The sequence below is a fragment of the Puma concolor genome, chromosome A3 (genome assembly GCF_028749965.1).
Source record: "Puma concolor isolate L17-30 chromosome A3, mPumCon1.1.hap2, whole genome shotgun sequence".
Taxonomy (NCBI): domain Eukaryota; kingdom Metazoa; phylum Chordata; class Mammalia; order Carnivora; family Felidae; genus Puma; species Puma concolor.
Genome location: NC_141669.1, coordinates 77,787,866 through 77,803,657, shown reverse-complemented (window position 1 = coordinate 77,803,657; position 15,792 = coordinate 77,787,866). Strand labels below are relative to the sequence as shown.

Below are 15,792 nucleotides of genomic sequence, written 5' to 3'. Positions count from 1 at the left end.
GGATGCTTAACCAACTGAGCCCCCTAGGTGCCTCTTATACTATCTGGGTCACAGTCTTCCTGTGTGATCCTCACGTGTGGTGTCTTTGTTTTTAACTTCATGGGTCCTGACCAAACCATGGCCAACTACCCCTCAAACTTCTCTTCCTTTCAATTGCCCTTAAAATAAGTGATCTGCAAAGCTCTGCCCAGTGTTTTTCTTTTTCCTCTGTACATACTTGTTCTTTCTCTGTGGTCTTACCAATGCCCATTAAATTCTTACCTCCACCAGTGTTGGCCTTGACCTGGACCCACCTATGAGCTTCTCCCCACACCAATCTATGATAGAGGGGGTCCAGCTCACCTGTGAGATAAGGTGAGTTTGAAGCGGGTCCTGCCTTCACTGCAGACCCAAAGGATTGAGTAGGTCATTACAACCTGGGTACTGGGAACACACCATCAGCCCAGCCATCTCTTATCCATCTCTACTAGGAAGGCCAAGTTCTTTGGTGCCCAGAATTTGCTGCTTTCCTGGGATGCAGATAAATAGCTTGGAGTGTCCAAGCCTACAGTCCAGGCTTGCATTCCAGTCAGCAGGTGAGAATTTATTCCTACCAGCTTTATTTCTTTTTCCCAAACTTCTTCCCCTTGTCTTTGATATATTTCACCAGGAGCTGGGAATTCTAGTTTCTGAACTGGGGTTTCCACTGTCTCTACTCCAGCTGCCACATGCTCATTCTAGGTGGGGGTCAGTGTCTCCTCCCTCTGTTGGATTTTATGTGTGATCGAATGAAAGAACAAGATCTTTCTTCCCAAGTATTTACTCAGCTCCCTTATTCTTGCTCCTTCCAACCTCTCTGTTCCCGCTTCCGGTATGCCAAATGGCTGTGTGGTCCGCAATCATTCTGCAATCCACAAGACTCTCCCCTCTATGCAGCTTACCTTGAAATGTATACCCCAACCCAGACCTTTCTCCCCAACTCAGCCTGACTAATTTTCCACTGGCTCTCCTGCTGGACGTTTCACTGACATCTCAGCTCGTGCTTGGCACATATAAGCCAAATCGTATTCTTCCTGTTAACTAATTCCTCCCTTCTTGCTTCTCTACTTTGGTTAATGGCACCTTCATTTCCCAGTTACACAAAGCCTCCCAGACCCTCATGTTCCCAATCTTCAAATCAATTGTTAGACCTTGTAGATTCAATTTCTTGAAAGAAGTTGAGATGCAGTATAGAGTAGTGGTTACTGTCAAACCAGAATTCCCAGTTCCATTACATAATATCTGTGTACCCTTAGGGCAGTGATTTAATCTCTGTGCCTCAGTTGTCCCATTTGTCAGGTGGGAATAGTAATGGTCCCTATATTACAAAATAGTCATGAGTTTACATTTGCTAAAGCACTCGAAAGAACACTAGGTGCATTGTGTCACCTGTCTACTATTTTTATCTCTTCCACCCAGAGCCTTCCAATTCCACCATGGCCTGCACTTCATTCTCACCCTGAGTGCCCTAGTTCAGATCTTCACTGAAGCTCTCCCTTAGCTCCTAATTGTTCCTCTCTCTCCTAGCTATTCTTGCTGCGTCCTAGATAGAGCTTCCTAAAGAACAGCTTTGGTCACCCGCCACATTTTCCCATAACCTCTGCTACCCAGTTGCCACCATTTCTCACCAGAATGACTGAAATAGTTCCCCATCTGGTTGCGTTGAATCTACTTGTGTTTTTCTAATCACCTCCATACTCTTGTCACATCTGGTCTTGTCACGTCTCTGTTTAAAACACTTCAGTGGACTCCCTGTGCTCCTGGAATAATTGTAGTCACAGACTTGCTACTCAAAGTGTGTCCCTGGAGCTTGTTAGAAATGCAGATTCTTGGTTCCCATCCCAGACCTACTGGCGTCTGAATCTGCATTTTAACAAGATCGCCATTAAATTTTGAGAAGCCTTGTTCTTCAAGGCCCCAGATGGTCTGGCCTTCTTTCTTCAACAGCCTCCCCCTCCTCTACTTCTCTCCCTGCTCACTGTGCCTCATTGTGTTCTGGCCTATCTGGTCTCCATTAGGTCCCTCCAATGTCTCAGGCTCCTCCTCACCACAGGGCCTGGTATCTGTGCTTCCCACAACCTGGGATGCTCTGCCCATTATCTTTTGTTTTTGTCTGGCTAGTTCCTTCAGGCCTCAGCTCAACTGTCATTCTCTCAAAGAAGTCCTTCTTGACTCCTAAGACCAGGCCAGATCGCCTTATTATTCAGTTGCACAGCATTTTGTGCTTTTCCTCTAGAACACTGAATGTAATTTGTAATTATATATTTATTTGTGTGAATATTTAATGAATGTGCATCTCTCCCCCTAGACCACAACTCTATGAAGACAGAAACCACGTTTATTTTGCTCATCTTTGTAGTCCTCAGAATCTAGTATGGTGCCTGGGATATTATAAGTACTTAATAACCACCTTTGTTCATTCATTTAACAGATATTTATTGTGCACCTACTATATGCCATTCACTAGATGCTGGATATATAGATGCTGGATATTAAGGAGGAAAGCCAGGGGTGCCTGGTGGCTTGTTCAGTTAAGCTTCTGACTTCGGCTCAGGTCATGATCTCACGGTTTGTGAATTCGAGCCCCACGTCAGGCTCTGTGCTGATAGCTCAGAGCCTGGAGCCTGCTTTGGATTGTATGCCTCCCTCTGTCTCTGCCCCTCCTCCACTCACACTATGTCTCTTTCTCAAAAGTAAATAAATATTAAAAAGAAAAAGGAAAACCACACAGTTTCTGCTCTCATTACAGTTTAGTAGGGGGAAACAGGCAATCAAATAATCACAAATAAATATAATATTACAATGAGGTAAATACTATGCAGCAAAGGTACAGAATGCCATGAACATTCAGGAAGGCTGGTCAGAGATGTTTTCCAACTGCCACTACTGAATATAAAAACCATAAAATTCAACATGTATTTTTCTTTTATAGAACAGCTTTAGTGAGATTTAATTCACATAGCATACGATTCACTCATTTAAACTGTACCTGTCAATGGCCTCTAGCATATTCATAGAGTTGTACAATCATCACCACAAGTTTTAAAATGTTTTCATTTCCTCAAAGAAACCCTTCTGCCTTTAGCCATCACTCCCATCCTCCCCAGCCCTTCACAACCACGAATCTACTTCCTGGCTCTATAAATTTGTCAATTCTGGACATTTCATGTAAATGAGATCACCTAAAATGTGACTTTTTGTGACTGGCTTCTTTCACTTAGCATAATATTTTCTTTCTTTTTTTCTCTTTTATTTCCGAGACAGGGAGTGTGTGTGTGAGCAGGGGAGAGGAGTAGGAGGGGGGAAAGAGAGAGAGGAAGAGGGAGAGAGAGAGAATCTCAAACACTTTTTATGTTCAACACAGAGCCTGACGCGGGGCTCGCTGCCATGACCCTGGGATCATGACCTGAGTCAAAGTCAGGAGTTCAACACTCAACCGACTGAGCCACCCTGGCACCCCAGCATAATATATTCAAAGTCTATCTATGCTGTATCATTTATAAACACCCCATTTCTTTTTGTTGCTAAATAATATTCCATTGTACCATGTATTTTTCTTAGCACGTCCAGAAACCGGATGCCATTCCACTGTATTCACCATAGCCAAACAAATTCAGTCATGTTTCTAGAAAAAGGTGACAGTAAGTAAATGTTGGCTGAAATTTACAAGGGTGGCAGCCATGTGTAGAAAGCTTCTTTTCATGAGTGACTTTATTCACTGAGCTCTCTTAGTCTGTTTAGTATTCTGACTCACAAACGGAAGTGATTCTATTTTGGCATTCTTTCTCTCGCACTTAGTTCTTTGGTCTCTACTGACTTGCTGCGTTAAATTATGCAAGTTACTTAAACTCTGTTTATTTAACTCCTGCATGCTCTGTAAAATGAGCCCAGTCCAGCCTGTTTGTTGGCCAAAACTGTTTGGAGACAATTTTTCATGTGATATGCATCATCAGCTCCCACAGAAGGCAAAAGGAATTTGATGTGTGGGGGTAGTCTGGGATCCAGTCCAAAATTAGTGCTCATCTGGAAGAAATATGGAAGTTTGATACTTGCTCACTGGCCTTTTAGTTGTACTCACTTATTGCTTTCCCTCTAAGGAAGTTTGTAAATCTTTATCTCTTATGCATTTTCTATATAAGGTGAGATAAGATTTAAAAAAAAAAAATGATGGTAATGGAAAAAGCCCTCTGACATTCTTAATTGGCCAGCTGTGAACCAAAGAGAGTAATTTGTCTCACCTCACTTTATGACCTGCAGAAGGATTACCCATGGTATTTATATTCTAATTTTCTCCCTTGAGATTGTCCTTGCCAGACCCCATCTTGGGATGTAAAATCCAATTAGATTAAAATTATCACTCATCTTCTTACCCAATGCTCTGTGCTGGGTGCGGAGGAGGCTGCAAAAAGGAAGAAAATGAATCCTTCTTTCAAAGAGCTCACAGTCTAATGGAGAGATAAGGAGCGGTACCTAAGGCAGAATGAGCTAAGTGCCAAGGGGAGTAAAAACCTAAATGCCCAGGGAACAGAAACAAGAGAAGGGATTATTGCTAGGAGTAACAGTCATGGTTATGTGGAGAAGATAATCCGAGTTGTGTCTTAGAGAACAGTTAGAACTTTTAAAGGGGACATAGGAAATAGTAGGTCAACTTTCCAAATGGACTTCCCTGCGGTGGGGGAATTGCACAGCAAGACTCTGGTGTGAAGGGCAGTTGTGAAAAATAAACCTGAAAAAGTAGGTTGTAGGCATCGAATACTGGCCTGGGAAGTCTGTTCTTGATAATTTAAGCGAAAGAAAGTCAACGAAGGTCTTTGGCAGGGTGTACCTCAAAAGTGCACTTGAGGACAGGCAACCTGGCAAGAGGGCGAAGGACGGATTGGCAAGAGGAGAGACTTCAGGCTGGGAGACCAAACCGGTGGATGCTGAGCCGAGGTAGGGAGGACGGAACGGAGGTGACAACCTCTGAGCTGTAGGTATGTTGAAAACTAGGGGCAGACAGAATAGGACACAACTCCCTCCAGAGGTAGGGCCTAGGAGGAGTCAAAGTCGTAGCCACACCCTCAAGTGACGTCAGGCGGCCGGCTGCGCATCCGATTGGCTACTCTGGCCTCCAGTCCTAGGAGAAGGCGGTGCCCTGCCCCGGCCCTCTCCAGGCTTGGAGCGAGGCTGGCACCCGCGGAGAGTCCCGGCAGCCCCGCGCCAGGCGCGGCCAGGACTTCGGGCTCTGCAGCCAGGGTCCCGCAGCAGAGGTAGGCAGATGGAGAGGGCCCGGAGCTAAGGGGCGAGCCCAGCGGCTCGGATGCCCGGGATCCCGCCCCCTCGTGAGCGCGCCGTCCCGGGGGGCTTGCCGGGCGGCGGTTGGGGGCGGCGGGCAGAGCCGGCGGGCGGGGACCAGGGCGGTGGAGCCGGCTGGAGGAGGATGGAGCGGGACTCGCCCCCGCGCCTGCCGCCGCAGCCCCGGCACTCGGCATCGCCCCCTCGCTGCTTCCAGAACTGGGGTCTCGGCCGAGGTCGGTGGCCGCCGGCTCCTCGCCCCCTGGTCTCCCGTGACATTTTGTTTGAAAACGCGGGGCTAGGTGTGTGGCGCGGCGGGGGCGGTTCTGGGGGGGGCGGGGGGTGTGCAGCCGGCGCCCCCGCGTCCCCGCCCCAGGGGCCCGAGCAGCTAGGGATGCTGCGGCTCGGCCTCGGCTTCCTGGGAGCCGCGCTGTGATCTCTTGGGTGAAACTTCCCAAAAGTTGCAAGAACCATTTTCTGCCCCTCGAGTTGCCGGAATGTCAAAGTGCCCTTAGGTGACCTACTACGAAACGGCGCTGGCCCTGAAGTTATTAGACCACTTTTTAAAAGACGGAACATCCGAGCCCTCGATTTTGATGTGCGAAACTCTGTGCAAAGAGCGAGTTGAACGATTTACGCGTCAGAGCTCTGGTGCTGTGCTACCTGCGGGTCACTGCTCTCTTTGTGAAAATGCCCGTCGCAAACCTCCACCGCACCGCCGCGTGGGTCCCCGAGGAGCTGTGGGGTGGGGAGCACGGCTGCTCCTGGCAGGGCCAGCGATGGGCAGGCGTAGCCCAAGTGGGGCTGGTTGGTGGTCAGGAGCCTTCTTAAACAAGGCAAGCCTCAGTGTGGTCAAGAAAGACATCCTTTCTGCTTTGGAAGAGAAATAGTTACCTGGCCAAGTTAAGCCGTCCCTTAAGAGGAGCGAATTAAAGAATGTGAGTGGCTAACCCTGAGCTTCATCAGGATAAGCCTCAATAGATGAATTCTTACTTTTTTTTTTTTTTTCTTTCTCTTTTGGGATTTGGAAGAGAAACAGGAAGTCGGAGATTCGGAGAAAAGAGCATTCACTCCATAATTGTAAACAGTTTATTTTGTGTCAGTAAATATTTCCAAAAGTCATGGGGGTGGGGGGTGGCTTTTGGAAAACCAAGATTTTTTTTCCCGTGCACCGCAGTGAAGATAGGTTACTTTAAAATTCAAAATCTAGAAATGTTATTTATTTAGCAAGTGGTTATACCTCCCAAAGCTGTACAGTTCTATAAAATCAATGGTAATGGAAAAGAATGGTGGATGTTGTTCAAAGTTCGAATCTTTACTCAAGATGGTGCATTAACACAACAGTTACTTTATACTAACTGAAATTACAGAATGAAATGAGGAAATCAGGTGTCTAGACCTCTTGGTGGACCATTAGCCAGCCAATCTGTAGTTTTGAATTTTTTTAAATTATGATCCTATTAGTAGGGAATGTAGACATTAGATGCCAATTCAGTAATATTATTAAGGTTCTGCTACTTCGTTGTAAAATATGTAATTAGCATAACTAAAGACATAAGTAGGTGTGTTTAATTTGGAATTTATTTATCATGTCATTTTCATAGCAAAGTAGTCTTGGGTAAGATATGTATGAACTTGCCATATTTGAGGTTAGTTTGCATTTACCTCTAAATTATTTGAGTTAACGGTAGAATTCTTGGCAGGGATAACTACAAACAATGGATCATTAAATTTGTAAATGTTGAGTTAATATACATCCACACAAATTGTTACTTTTAAAAAAATCATTTTTATTCTTTAATTTTGGAGTGGGGAAGATCTTTCTAAAGTACAAAACAAAACTCAGATTGCATGAAGAAAATGATTGTTACACTTTACCACATTTAAATAAATTTTTTTTCTTTGTGTGCATCACAAACAAGTTTTAAAAGACAACAAATGTATGGGGAACAATTGTGCAAGTAAATGTGTAATAAGAATATTTGTATCTGCATTACTTCTTGTTAAAATTTTTATTTACTTTTATTTGAATAAAGTTGACACAATGTTACATTAGTTTCAGGTGTACAACATTGTGATTCAACAGCTCTATAAAACTGTTATTTTTCTTTACTCATTTGTAAATAATTGCTCTTTTTAAAATTGAAGTATAATTAGTGAACCATAAAATTTACTTCTTTAAAGTGTACATATCAGCGACTTTTAGTATATTCACAAGGTTGTGCAACTATCAGCACTAATTCTAGAATAATTTTGATCATTCAAAAAAGAAACCCCAAACTATTAGCTGTTGATTACCATTGCCCTTTCTTCACAGCCTTTGGCAACCACTAACTTACTTTCTGTCTCTTTGGATTTACCTGTTTTGTGTAAATGGAATCATACAATATGTGGCCTTTTATTCAGGCTTCTTTCACTTGGCATCTAGGATAATTGTCACAGCATGTATTAGTACTTTATTCCTTTTTTGTGGCTGCATAATATTCCTTTGTACAGATATACCACATTTTGTTTATCCATTCCTCTGATGATGGACACTTGGATTGTTTCCACTTTTTGGCTATTTGAATAATGCTGCTGTGAACATTTGTGTATAAGTTTTGGTGTGAACTTATGTATTCAGTTCTCTCGGGTATATAGTTAGTTAGCATTGGAGTTGCTGGCTCATATGGTAACTTTATGTTAAAACGTTTGAGGAACTGTTAAACTATTTTCCAAAGCAGCTATACCATTTTTACATTCCCAATAGCAAAGTATGAGGGTTCTAATTTCTCACATCCTCACTCACACTTGTTATTATGGCTTTATTATTTTAAACATCCTGTTTGGTTGCAGTGGTTGTCATGATTTTAATTTGCATTTTCACTTATAGCTAATGATGTTGAACATATTTTCATGGCTTTTTGGCCATTGTATACCTTCTTTAGAGAACTGTCTATTTAGATCCTTTGCCTACTTTTTAATTTTTGTTTTATATTGTTGAGTTGTAAGAGTTCTTTATATATTCTGGATAAAAGTGTCCGATATACATGATTCGCAAATATTTTTCTTCCTTCTGTGGCTTATCTTTTCACTTTCTTGATGGTGTCCTTTGAAATAAAAGTTTTTAATGTTGATTAAGTCCAATTTATCTATTTTCTTTTTCATTACTCGTGTTTTAGATGTCAACTCAAAGAAACTTGACTAATTTAAGGTCACAAGATTTATGCCTATCTTTTGTTCTAAGAGTTTTAGAGCATTGGCTCTTACATTTAGGTCTTCAATCCATCTTGAGTTAGTTTTTGTATATGTTGTGATGGAGGGGTCCAAATTCATTCTTTTGCATGTGGATATCCAGTTGTCTAGCACCATTGTTGAAAAGACTCTTCTTTCCCCATTGAATGATTTTGGTACCCTTGTCAAAAATCAGTTGACTATAGGGGTACCTGGGTGGCTCAGTTGGTTTTGAGCATCTGACTCTTGATTTTGGCTCAGGTCATGATCCCAGGGTTGTAGAATCAAGCCCTGCATCCGGCTCCGTGCTGAGTTGGAGCCTGTTTGGGGACTCTCTCCTCTCTCTCTCTCTCTCTCTCTCTCTCCCTCACTGCCCCTCTCCCCCACTCACATTCTCTTTTTCTTTCAAATTAAAAAAAAAATCAGTTAACTATAAATTTGAGGTTTTATTTCTGGACTCTTAATTTTATTCCACTGATCATATGTCTGTCTTTATGGCAATACCATACAGTTTTGACTACAGAAACTTTGTAGTAATTTTTGAAATTGAGACATAGGAGTCCTACAACTTCTTAAGATTTTTTTGGCTATTCTGGATCCCTTGAATTTCCATATGAATTTAGGATCAGATTGCCATTTTTGCCCAAAAATGCAGTTGGAATTTTGAGAGGGATTGAATTGAATGTATGTATCCATTTGTAAGTATTGGCATCTTCACAATATTAAGTCTTCTAATCCATGAACATGAGATGTCTTTCATTTATTTAGGTTTAATTTCTCTCAGTGTTGTTTTGTGGTTTTCAGAGTGCAAGTTTTGCACTTCTTTTGTTAAATTTATTCCTAAGTGTTTAGTTCTTTTGATGCTATTGTACATAGAATATATTCTTGATTTCATTTTTGATTTTTTTGTTTTTTTGCTAATGCGTAGAAAAACAATTGATATGGTTGATTGTATATTGATCTGGTTTCCTGAAACCTTGCTGAACTCAAGTAGTTCTAATAGATTTTTTGTGAATTCCTTAGAATTTCCTGTCTGCAAGATCATGACATCTGAAAATAGAGATTTGGTTTTCTTTTTTTTTTTTTTCAAGTTTATTTATTTCGAGAGAGAGAGAAAGCATGAGAGAAAGAGAGAGAGAGCATGAGCAGGGGAGGTGCAGAGAGAGAGAGAGAGAGTGAGAGAGAGAGAATCCCAAGTAGGCCCCATGCCATCAGCACGGAGCCTGATGCGGGGTTCAAACTCACAAACCAAGAGATCATGACCCAAGATGAAACCAAGAGTTGGATGCTTAACTGTCTGAGCCACCCAGGCGTGCCTAGGTTTAGTTTTCAAACTGGATTCTTTTTATTTTATTTTCTGGCCCTGACTAGAACCGCTAGTACAGTGTTGAACAGAAGTGGCAAAGCAGACGTCCTTGTATTATTTCTGGTCTTCGGCAGATCAGTTATTTATTATTAAGTATGATGTTAGCTGTGGGCTTTTCCTAAGTGCTTTTTATCAGGCTGAAGAAGTTCCCTTCTATTGCTAGCTTATTGAATGTTTTTATTATGAAAGGGTGTTGAATTTTGTCAGATTTTTTTTCCTACATTGATTGAAATGATCATGTGGTTTTGGTCTGTTAGTCTATTAATATGGTTCACTGTATTGATTGATTTTTATCTGTTGAAAAATATCTGCCTTTTTTTTTTTGCCTTTATGCTATTTTTAAAACTGTAGACATTTTCAGTAGAACATACACAAGTTATTTTAATTGTAGGGAAACTTACCAGCATGAATTAGACTCTTCTTGCTTAACAATGTTTCTACATTTCTCTGCAAGGTACAAGTGATTCAAGACTTAACAGTGCTTGTTTCAGGACAGCTTTTTATTTTATAATTTTTAGTCCATATGTTTTTTTCCTTGTCCATTCTAAAGCTAAGGAGGAAAGAACTGAAGTAGCAGAATTGAGAAAAAGCTTGCGACTGACAAAGTGCATGGTCTACTCGTAAATCATTGACAGTAAATGCTAATGTGGGTGATAAGTGTCATTAACAAGGCTAATATCCTTAGGAAAAAACAGACAACAATGGTATGAGGCTTCTATAAAAACAAAGAAATTAAAAGAGAATGATGTCCAGTTTTACAATTATAAGTTTCCCTTGAATTATGGCCAGAACTTAGGAGCATGTGGAGGCTTTGAGATGGTTGGGGTGCTCAATAAAGTTGTAGCCTTTGTAGAGCAACTCTGCTTTTATTTATTCCTAAGTTATTGAATGATAATGTCAGTATGAATATGAAAATTGGTTTAAGCATAAAACAATATTTATACTAGGAAAATAGTCTTCTGTGGGTTTTTAGCAACACAAAGTTTTTAAAAACTGGTATAGGATGAGGAAGTGTTGTATTACACTCAATAGTGAGAAAATCAACTTGGATAATATGTGAGGGAGACATATTTTTAGAAAATGAAGGAATAGTACACTTCAACTGCAGATCTATCCTGGGGTTCTGAGAGTTTTGCTCTCACGTATATGCCGAGACCAGGGCTTGGCTCCTTGAGATCCATTCCTAATACAGATTTCATTTGTTCATAGCAAGGGCAATTCAGAAATGTATCATCAGGCCATTTATTCAAATGACCTGGTGAAACATTAACATTTAAAACATTGTTTATGAATCTCAGAACCAGAAAAAATGAGTCCTTTTTTGCACTTCAAAATTTCTAGACCAGTTCCCCTGGTGGAGTGCAGTGCTTCTCCCTGGGATTAATCTCCCCAAAGGAAAGCTAATATTATGGGAAACACTGATTCCAGATGTACTTAATGTAGGTGATTACAAATTCATATTTATATCTTTTCTCTTCTTGGACCAAAAAAAAAAAATATTATACAAATGTATCCAAGGTCATAATACTTTGCCTGGTTAAATATGCCAAAGGATTTTTGGCTTAAAAGAGATTTTAGATCTAGGATTTAGATTTAGATTTTAGATTTTAGGATGATGATAAGTAATAATTGTAATGTAAATCTAACTTATAATTGTAGCACTGGTAATGAAGTTTCTTAAACCTAAGAAACTATCATGGTACCAATTGAATCAAATTGTAATAGTTCTGTAAACCTAGGAGTGGGGTAAAATTTTGAGCTGGAAGATTAAAACAATGTTTTATCTATTGGGCAGAGCTAAAATAATACTACTTCTCTGTGTTCAGATGGTGCTATTATACTGTCCATAGTGCTATTAAAAATAACAGTATTTAATTTGTTCCTCACAACGTACTCATGAAGAACAATGGTTTGTTACTATCAGTGTCCTGCTTTTTCTAGATTGGATAATCTGAGACACGGAAAGGATATGTTATATATAAAGACTGAATAACACACTGGGCCTCCAACCCTGACCTCTATCTCCCACTAAGTTTCTTCCATGAGCTATATAACCAGTTATGGAATTTGTCTTAGAATTCAAAAATTTGTATGTGGATGACATCATTAGATGGTAACGTGAATATGTATACAGGATGACGTAATGAATTATCCTGAATGCTCATGGGTTATATGCCATTTATGCTTTCTTTTCTAGAATAAATATGGCAGAGCTTACTGAGACAGAAGGACCAGTAGATTGGAAAGAACGATGTGTGGCTCTGGAGTCCCAGCTCATGAAATTTAGAGTTCAAGCAAGTAAGATAAGAGAGCTTTTAGCTGAGAAGGTATGATTTTCTCTCCAACCTTTGTTACTAAACATCACCTGTTTGGGGCATATTTCATTTACATTAAATAATTGCAGTACTTTTGGGGGGTAAACATTTTTAAAATAAAGAACATATTTAACTTTTTGTCAGGGCTTTAAAGCTATTTTTGAAATATTCTTTTGCCAATTTTTAGAGGGAATGGAACATTAAGCCAAAACACTTTTCTTTGCAGAACTAGTGGAATATGTAAGAGTTGTGTGTATTTGATGAATGTGGAGTTCATTCATTCCCTATAGAAAAGCTATAATTTATTTGATTTTACTAGAGGAGTGTGACAGCATTTTAATTTGCTAAATGTTTAAGAAAATCATGTTTAAAGTGGTTATAGAAGAATGTTCCCTATGGATAGTAACACATGTTTATAGTGTATTTGAAAGTATGCACCCATTTAAGAATTTGTATTGACTTAACCCTATATTGCTAAACTATTGCCTGGGCTGGAATTGAGTTTAATATAATTACATGCTTCTCTTAATAGTTCTAGTCATGTAATTAAAATTTCATCTATGTCACAGGAATTTTTTTTGCATATATGTATATAAAATCCATGGATTAATTCATTCATGTGTTCATTCATTCAACAAATATTCACTGAGGGCTCATTTTGTGCCAGGCACTCTTCTGAATGCTAAAATTACATCTGTGAACAAGAAAACTCATATTCCTGTTTGCAGGGAATCTGGATTCTAGACCTGTAGTGTCCAATATAGCAACCACTAGCCATAAACAACCACTGAGCACTTGAAATGAGGCTAGGACAAATTGAGGTGTGTTAGAAATGTAAAATACACCTGGATTTCAAAGATTTAGTATGAAAAAAAGAATGTGAAATGTCTTAGCAATAATTTTTATATTGGTTACATGCTGAAATAACGTTTTGTATATTAGATTAAATAGAAAATATTAAAATTAATGACATCTATTTCTTTTTACTTTTATATTTATTTCTTTTTTTAAGAGTTATTTACTTTTTGGGGTGCCTGGGTGGCTCAGTCGGTTAAGCATTCAACTTTGGCTCAGGTCATGATCTCGTGGTTTGTGAGTTCGAGCCCCGCATCAGGCTCTGTGCTGACAGCTCAGAGCCTGGAGCCTGCTTCGGATTCTGTGTCTCCCTCTCTCTCTGTCCCTCCCCTGCGCACACTCTGTCTCTCTCTGTCTCAAAAATAAATAAACGGTAAAAAAATTTTTAAAAAGAATTGTTTATTTATTTGTAACATATACAAAAATTTAATTCCAGTGCAGTTGAATAATTTCTAGTGTACAATATAGTAATCCAATGGTTCCATACTTTACTCAGTGCCCACCGAGACAAGTACACTCCTAATCCCCTTCACTTATTTTATTCACTCACCCACCCACTTCCCCTCTGTTTGTTCTCTATAGTTAAGAGTATGTGTGTGTGTGTGTGTGTGTGTGTGTGTGTGTCTTTTTTTCTTTGTTCATTTGTTTTGCTTTTTAAATTCCATATATGAGTGAAATCATATGGTATTTGTTTTTCTCTGACTGGCTAATTTCACCTAGCATACTATCTTCCAGATCCATCCATGTTGTTGCAAATGGCAAGATTTCAATCCTTTTTATGGCTGAATAATATTTCATTGTATATGCATACGACATCTTTTATATCCATTCATCTATTGATGGACACTTGGGCTGCTTCCATAGTTTGGCTTTTGTAAATAATGCTGCAATAAACATACGGATGCATATATCACTTTGAATTCATGTTTTCATATTCTGTAAGGTAAATACCCCGTAGTGAGATTATTGGGTCATAGGATAGTCCTATTTTTAATTTTTTAAGGACTCTCCATACTGTTTTCCACAGTGGCTGCACCAGTTGCATTTCCATCAACAGTGCACAAGGATTCCTTTTTCTCCACATCCTTGCCAATGCTTGTTGTTTCATATGGTTTTGGTTTTAGCCATTCTGATATGATGACTCACATTATATTTCTATTTGACAGTGATGTCTAGATGGTTAGATAAATGATATTACTGGTCATCCATAACTAATCAGAAGAACTTACAGGTGGTTTCTTAAACACTTGTCTGCATTATCCTTTGAGACAGAGACTGGTAAATGCATCACATCTTCAAAAAAGATCTTTAGGCACCTGGATAGATCAGTTGGTTAAGTGGTTAAGATCAGCCTTGATTTCGGCTCAGGTCATGATCTCACCTTTGTGAGATAGAGCCCCAAGTCAGGCTCCAGGCTGGGCATGGGGCCTGCTTAAGATTCTCTCTCTCGCTTGCCCTCTGCCCCTCCCCTACTCATGCATACTCTCACCCTCTCTCAAAGAAACACAAAAAAACCAAAACCAAAACAAACAAACAAAAACCTTAAAAAAAGATGTTAAATCTTCCTTCCATCGCTGGCTGAGAATCTCTTTTTGTTGTTTTTTTTTAAGATTTTATTTTTGTAAGTAATCCCTGCACCCAATGTGGAGCTCGAACTCACAACTCCGAGATCAAGAGTTGCATGCTTCACCAACTGAGCCAGCCAGGCGCCCGCTGAGAATCTCTTAGCACAGAAGTTTTTTGGTTTTTTGGTATTTTGTTTTTGGCACAGAAGTATTCTAATAAAATTCAGGAAAACATCATTCAGGTTAAACTTTCATATATATATCATCTTAAATTTTTGTGCTTCAACATCTTTTAGGTGGAAAGATTAAAATTATTCTATTCACTTTGGGTCAAAGGACGACCGAGTAATGCTTTGTGGAGTAAATCTCCAGTATCAATTTGCTTTATTTACCACTATTAGAATAAAAATTATAATCTGAAAAAAAATTCCAGTTTGAATATCTCCCAAGTTAGGGAAGCTTATTCTAACTCAAAGTTAGTGACTCATGCTTAGTCTTTTGTTCCTCTCTCTATGAAAATCATTTCCCAGACTGTGCTGATTTATTTAGTATTTTCCGCAATCCCAGCCACACCATACAGTGATTTTGTTAAGATCACGAATTATATCCTTGCTGCTAAACCTCATGGACACTTTCCAGGTGTTGTCTTATTGGCCTTTTAGCAATTAGCCCACTGTTGACCACAGCCTCCTTAAAGTTTTCTTGATTCCCTTGACTTCTGTATTCTCTGGGTTTCTTTGTAGACTAAACAGGAGTTATGTTTATTTGGGTTTTAATGAACTGACCTTTAAGTTCTAATTTTATGGCAACATTTGTCCTTTAGAAGGCATGTTGCAACAAATTTCTTTATGAGTGCCCGTTTTTCAAATTTTAAAAGTGTCATGGTTTCTGTAAGTACATTTACATACAGATTTTTGGTTGTTAGTTTATGTTATTAGGGTTTGTTTTTTCTTTGTCAGTGAATGAATATTGAGAGGAATATTATTTCAAAATTGCTCTTGTAGTCATGGTTTCTTTCTCTCCTCTTCTTCCTTCTTCGTCTTCTGTATTTTTTATCTGTGACTTAGATCCCATGACAGATCTAGGAGATGGAATTATTCAGATGTGTTTTATACAGTGGAAAGTGGACAAGTATGCCAAGTTACTCATGGTTTCCCCGTAAATATATTCAACACTAAAATGGGAA

At 39.5% G+C, this 15,792-nt stretch overlaps 1 protein-coding gene across 5 annotated transcripts in view; it reads left to right on the top strand.

The window, feature by feature from the left end:
* The first annotated feature begins 5,117 nt into the window (after positions 1 to 5,117).
* The window catches only part of PLEKHH2 (pleckstrin homology, MyTH4 and FERM domain containing H2), a 115,606-nt gene continuing 104,931 nt past the window's right edge, over positions 5,118 to 15,792 (top strand). For 4 of the 5 annotated variants that reach the window (XR_015249252.1, XR_015249254.1, XR_015249253.1 and 1 more), the window contains exons 1-2: positions 5,118 to 5,267; positions 12,069 to 12,198. Coding sequence is in view for 2 of the 5 variants with exons in the window: in XM_086701214.1 (XP_086557340.1) it covers positions 12,076 to 12,198 (123 nt within the window). In the remaining 3 variants the exon portion in view is untranslated. The remainder of the gene's footprint in view (positions 5,268 to 12,068; positions 12,199 to 15,792) is intronic. The other variant, XM_086701216.1, reaches the window with a different exon arrangement.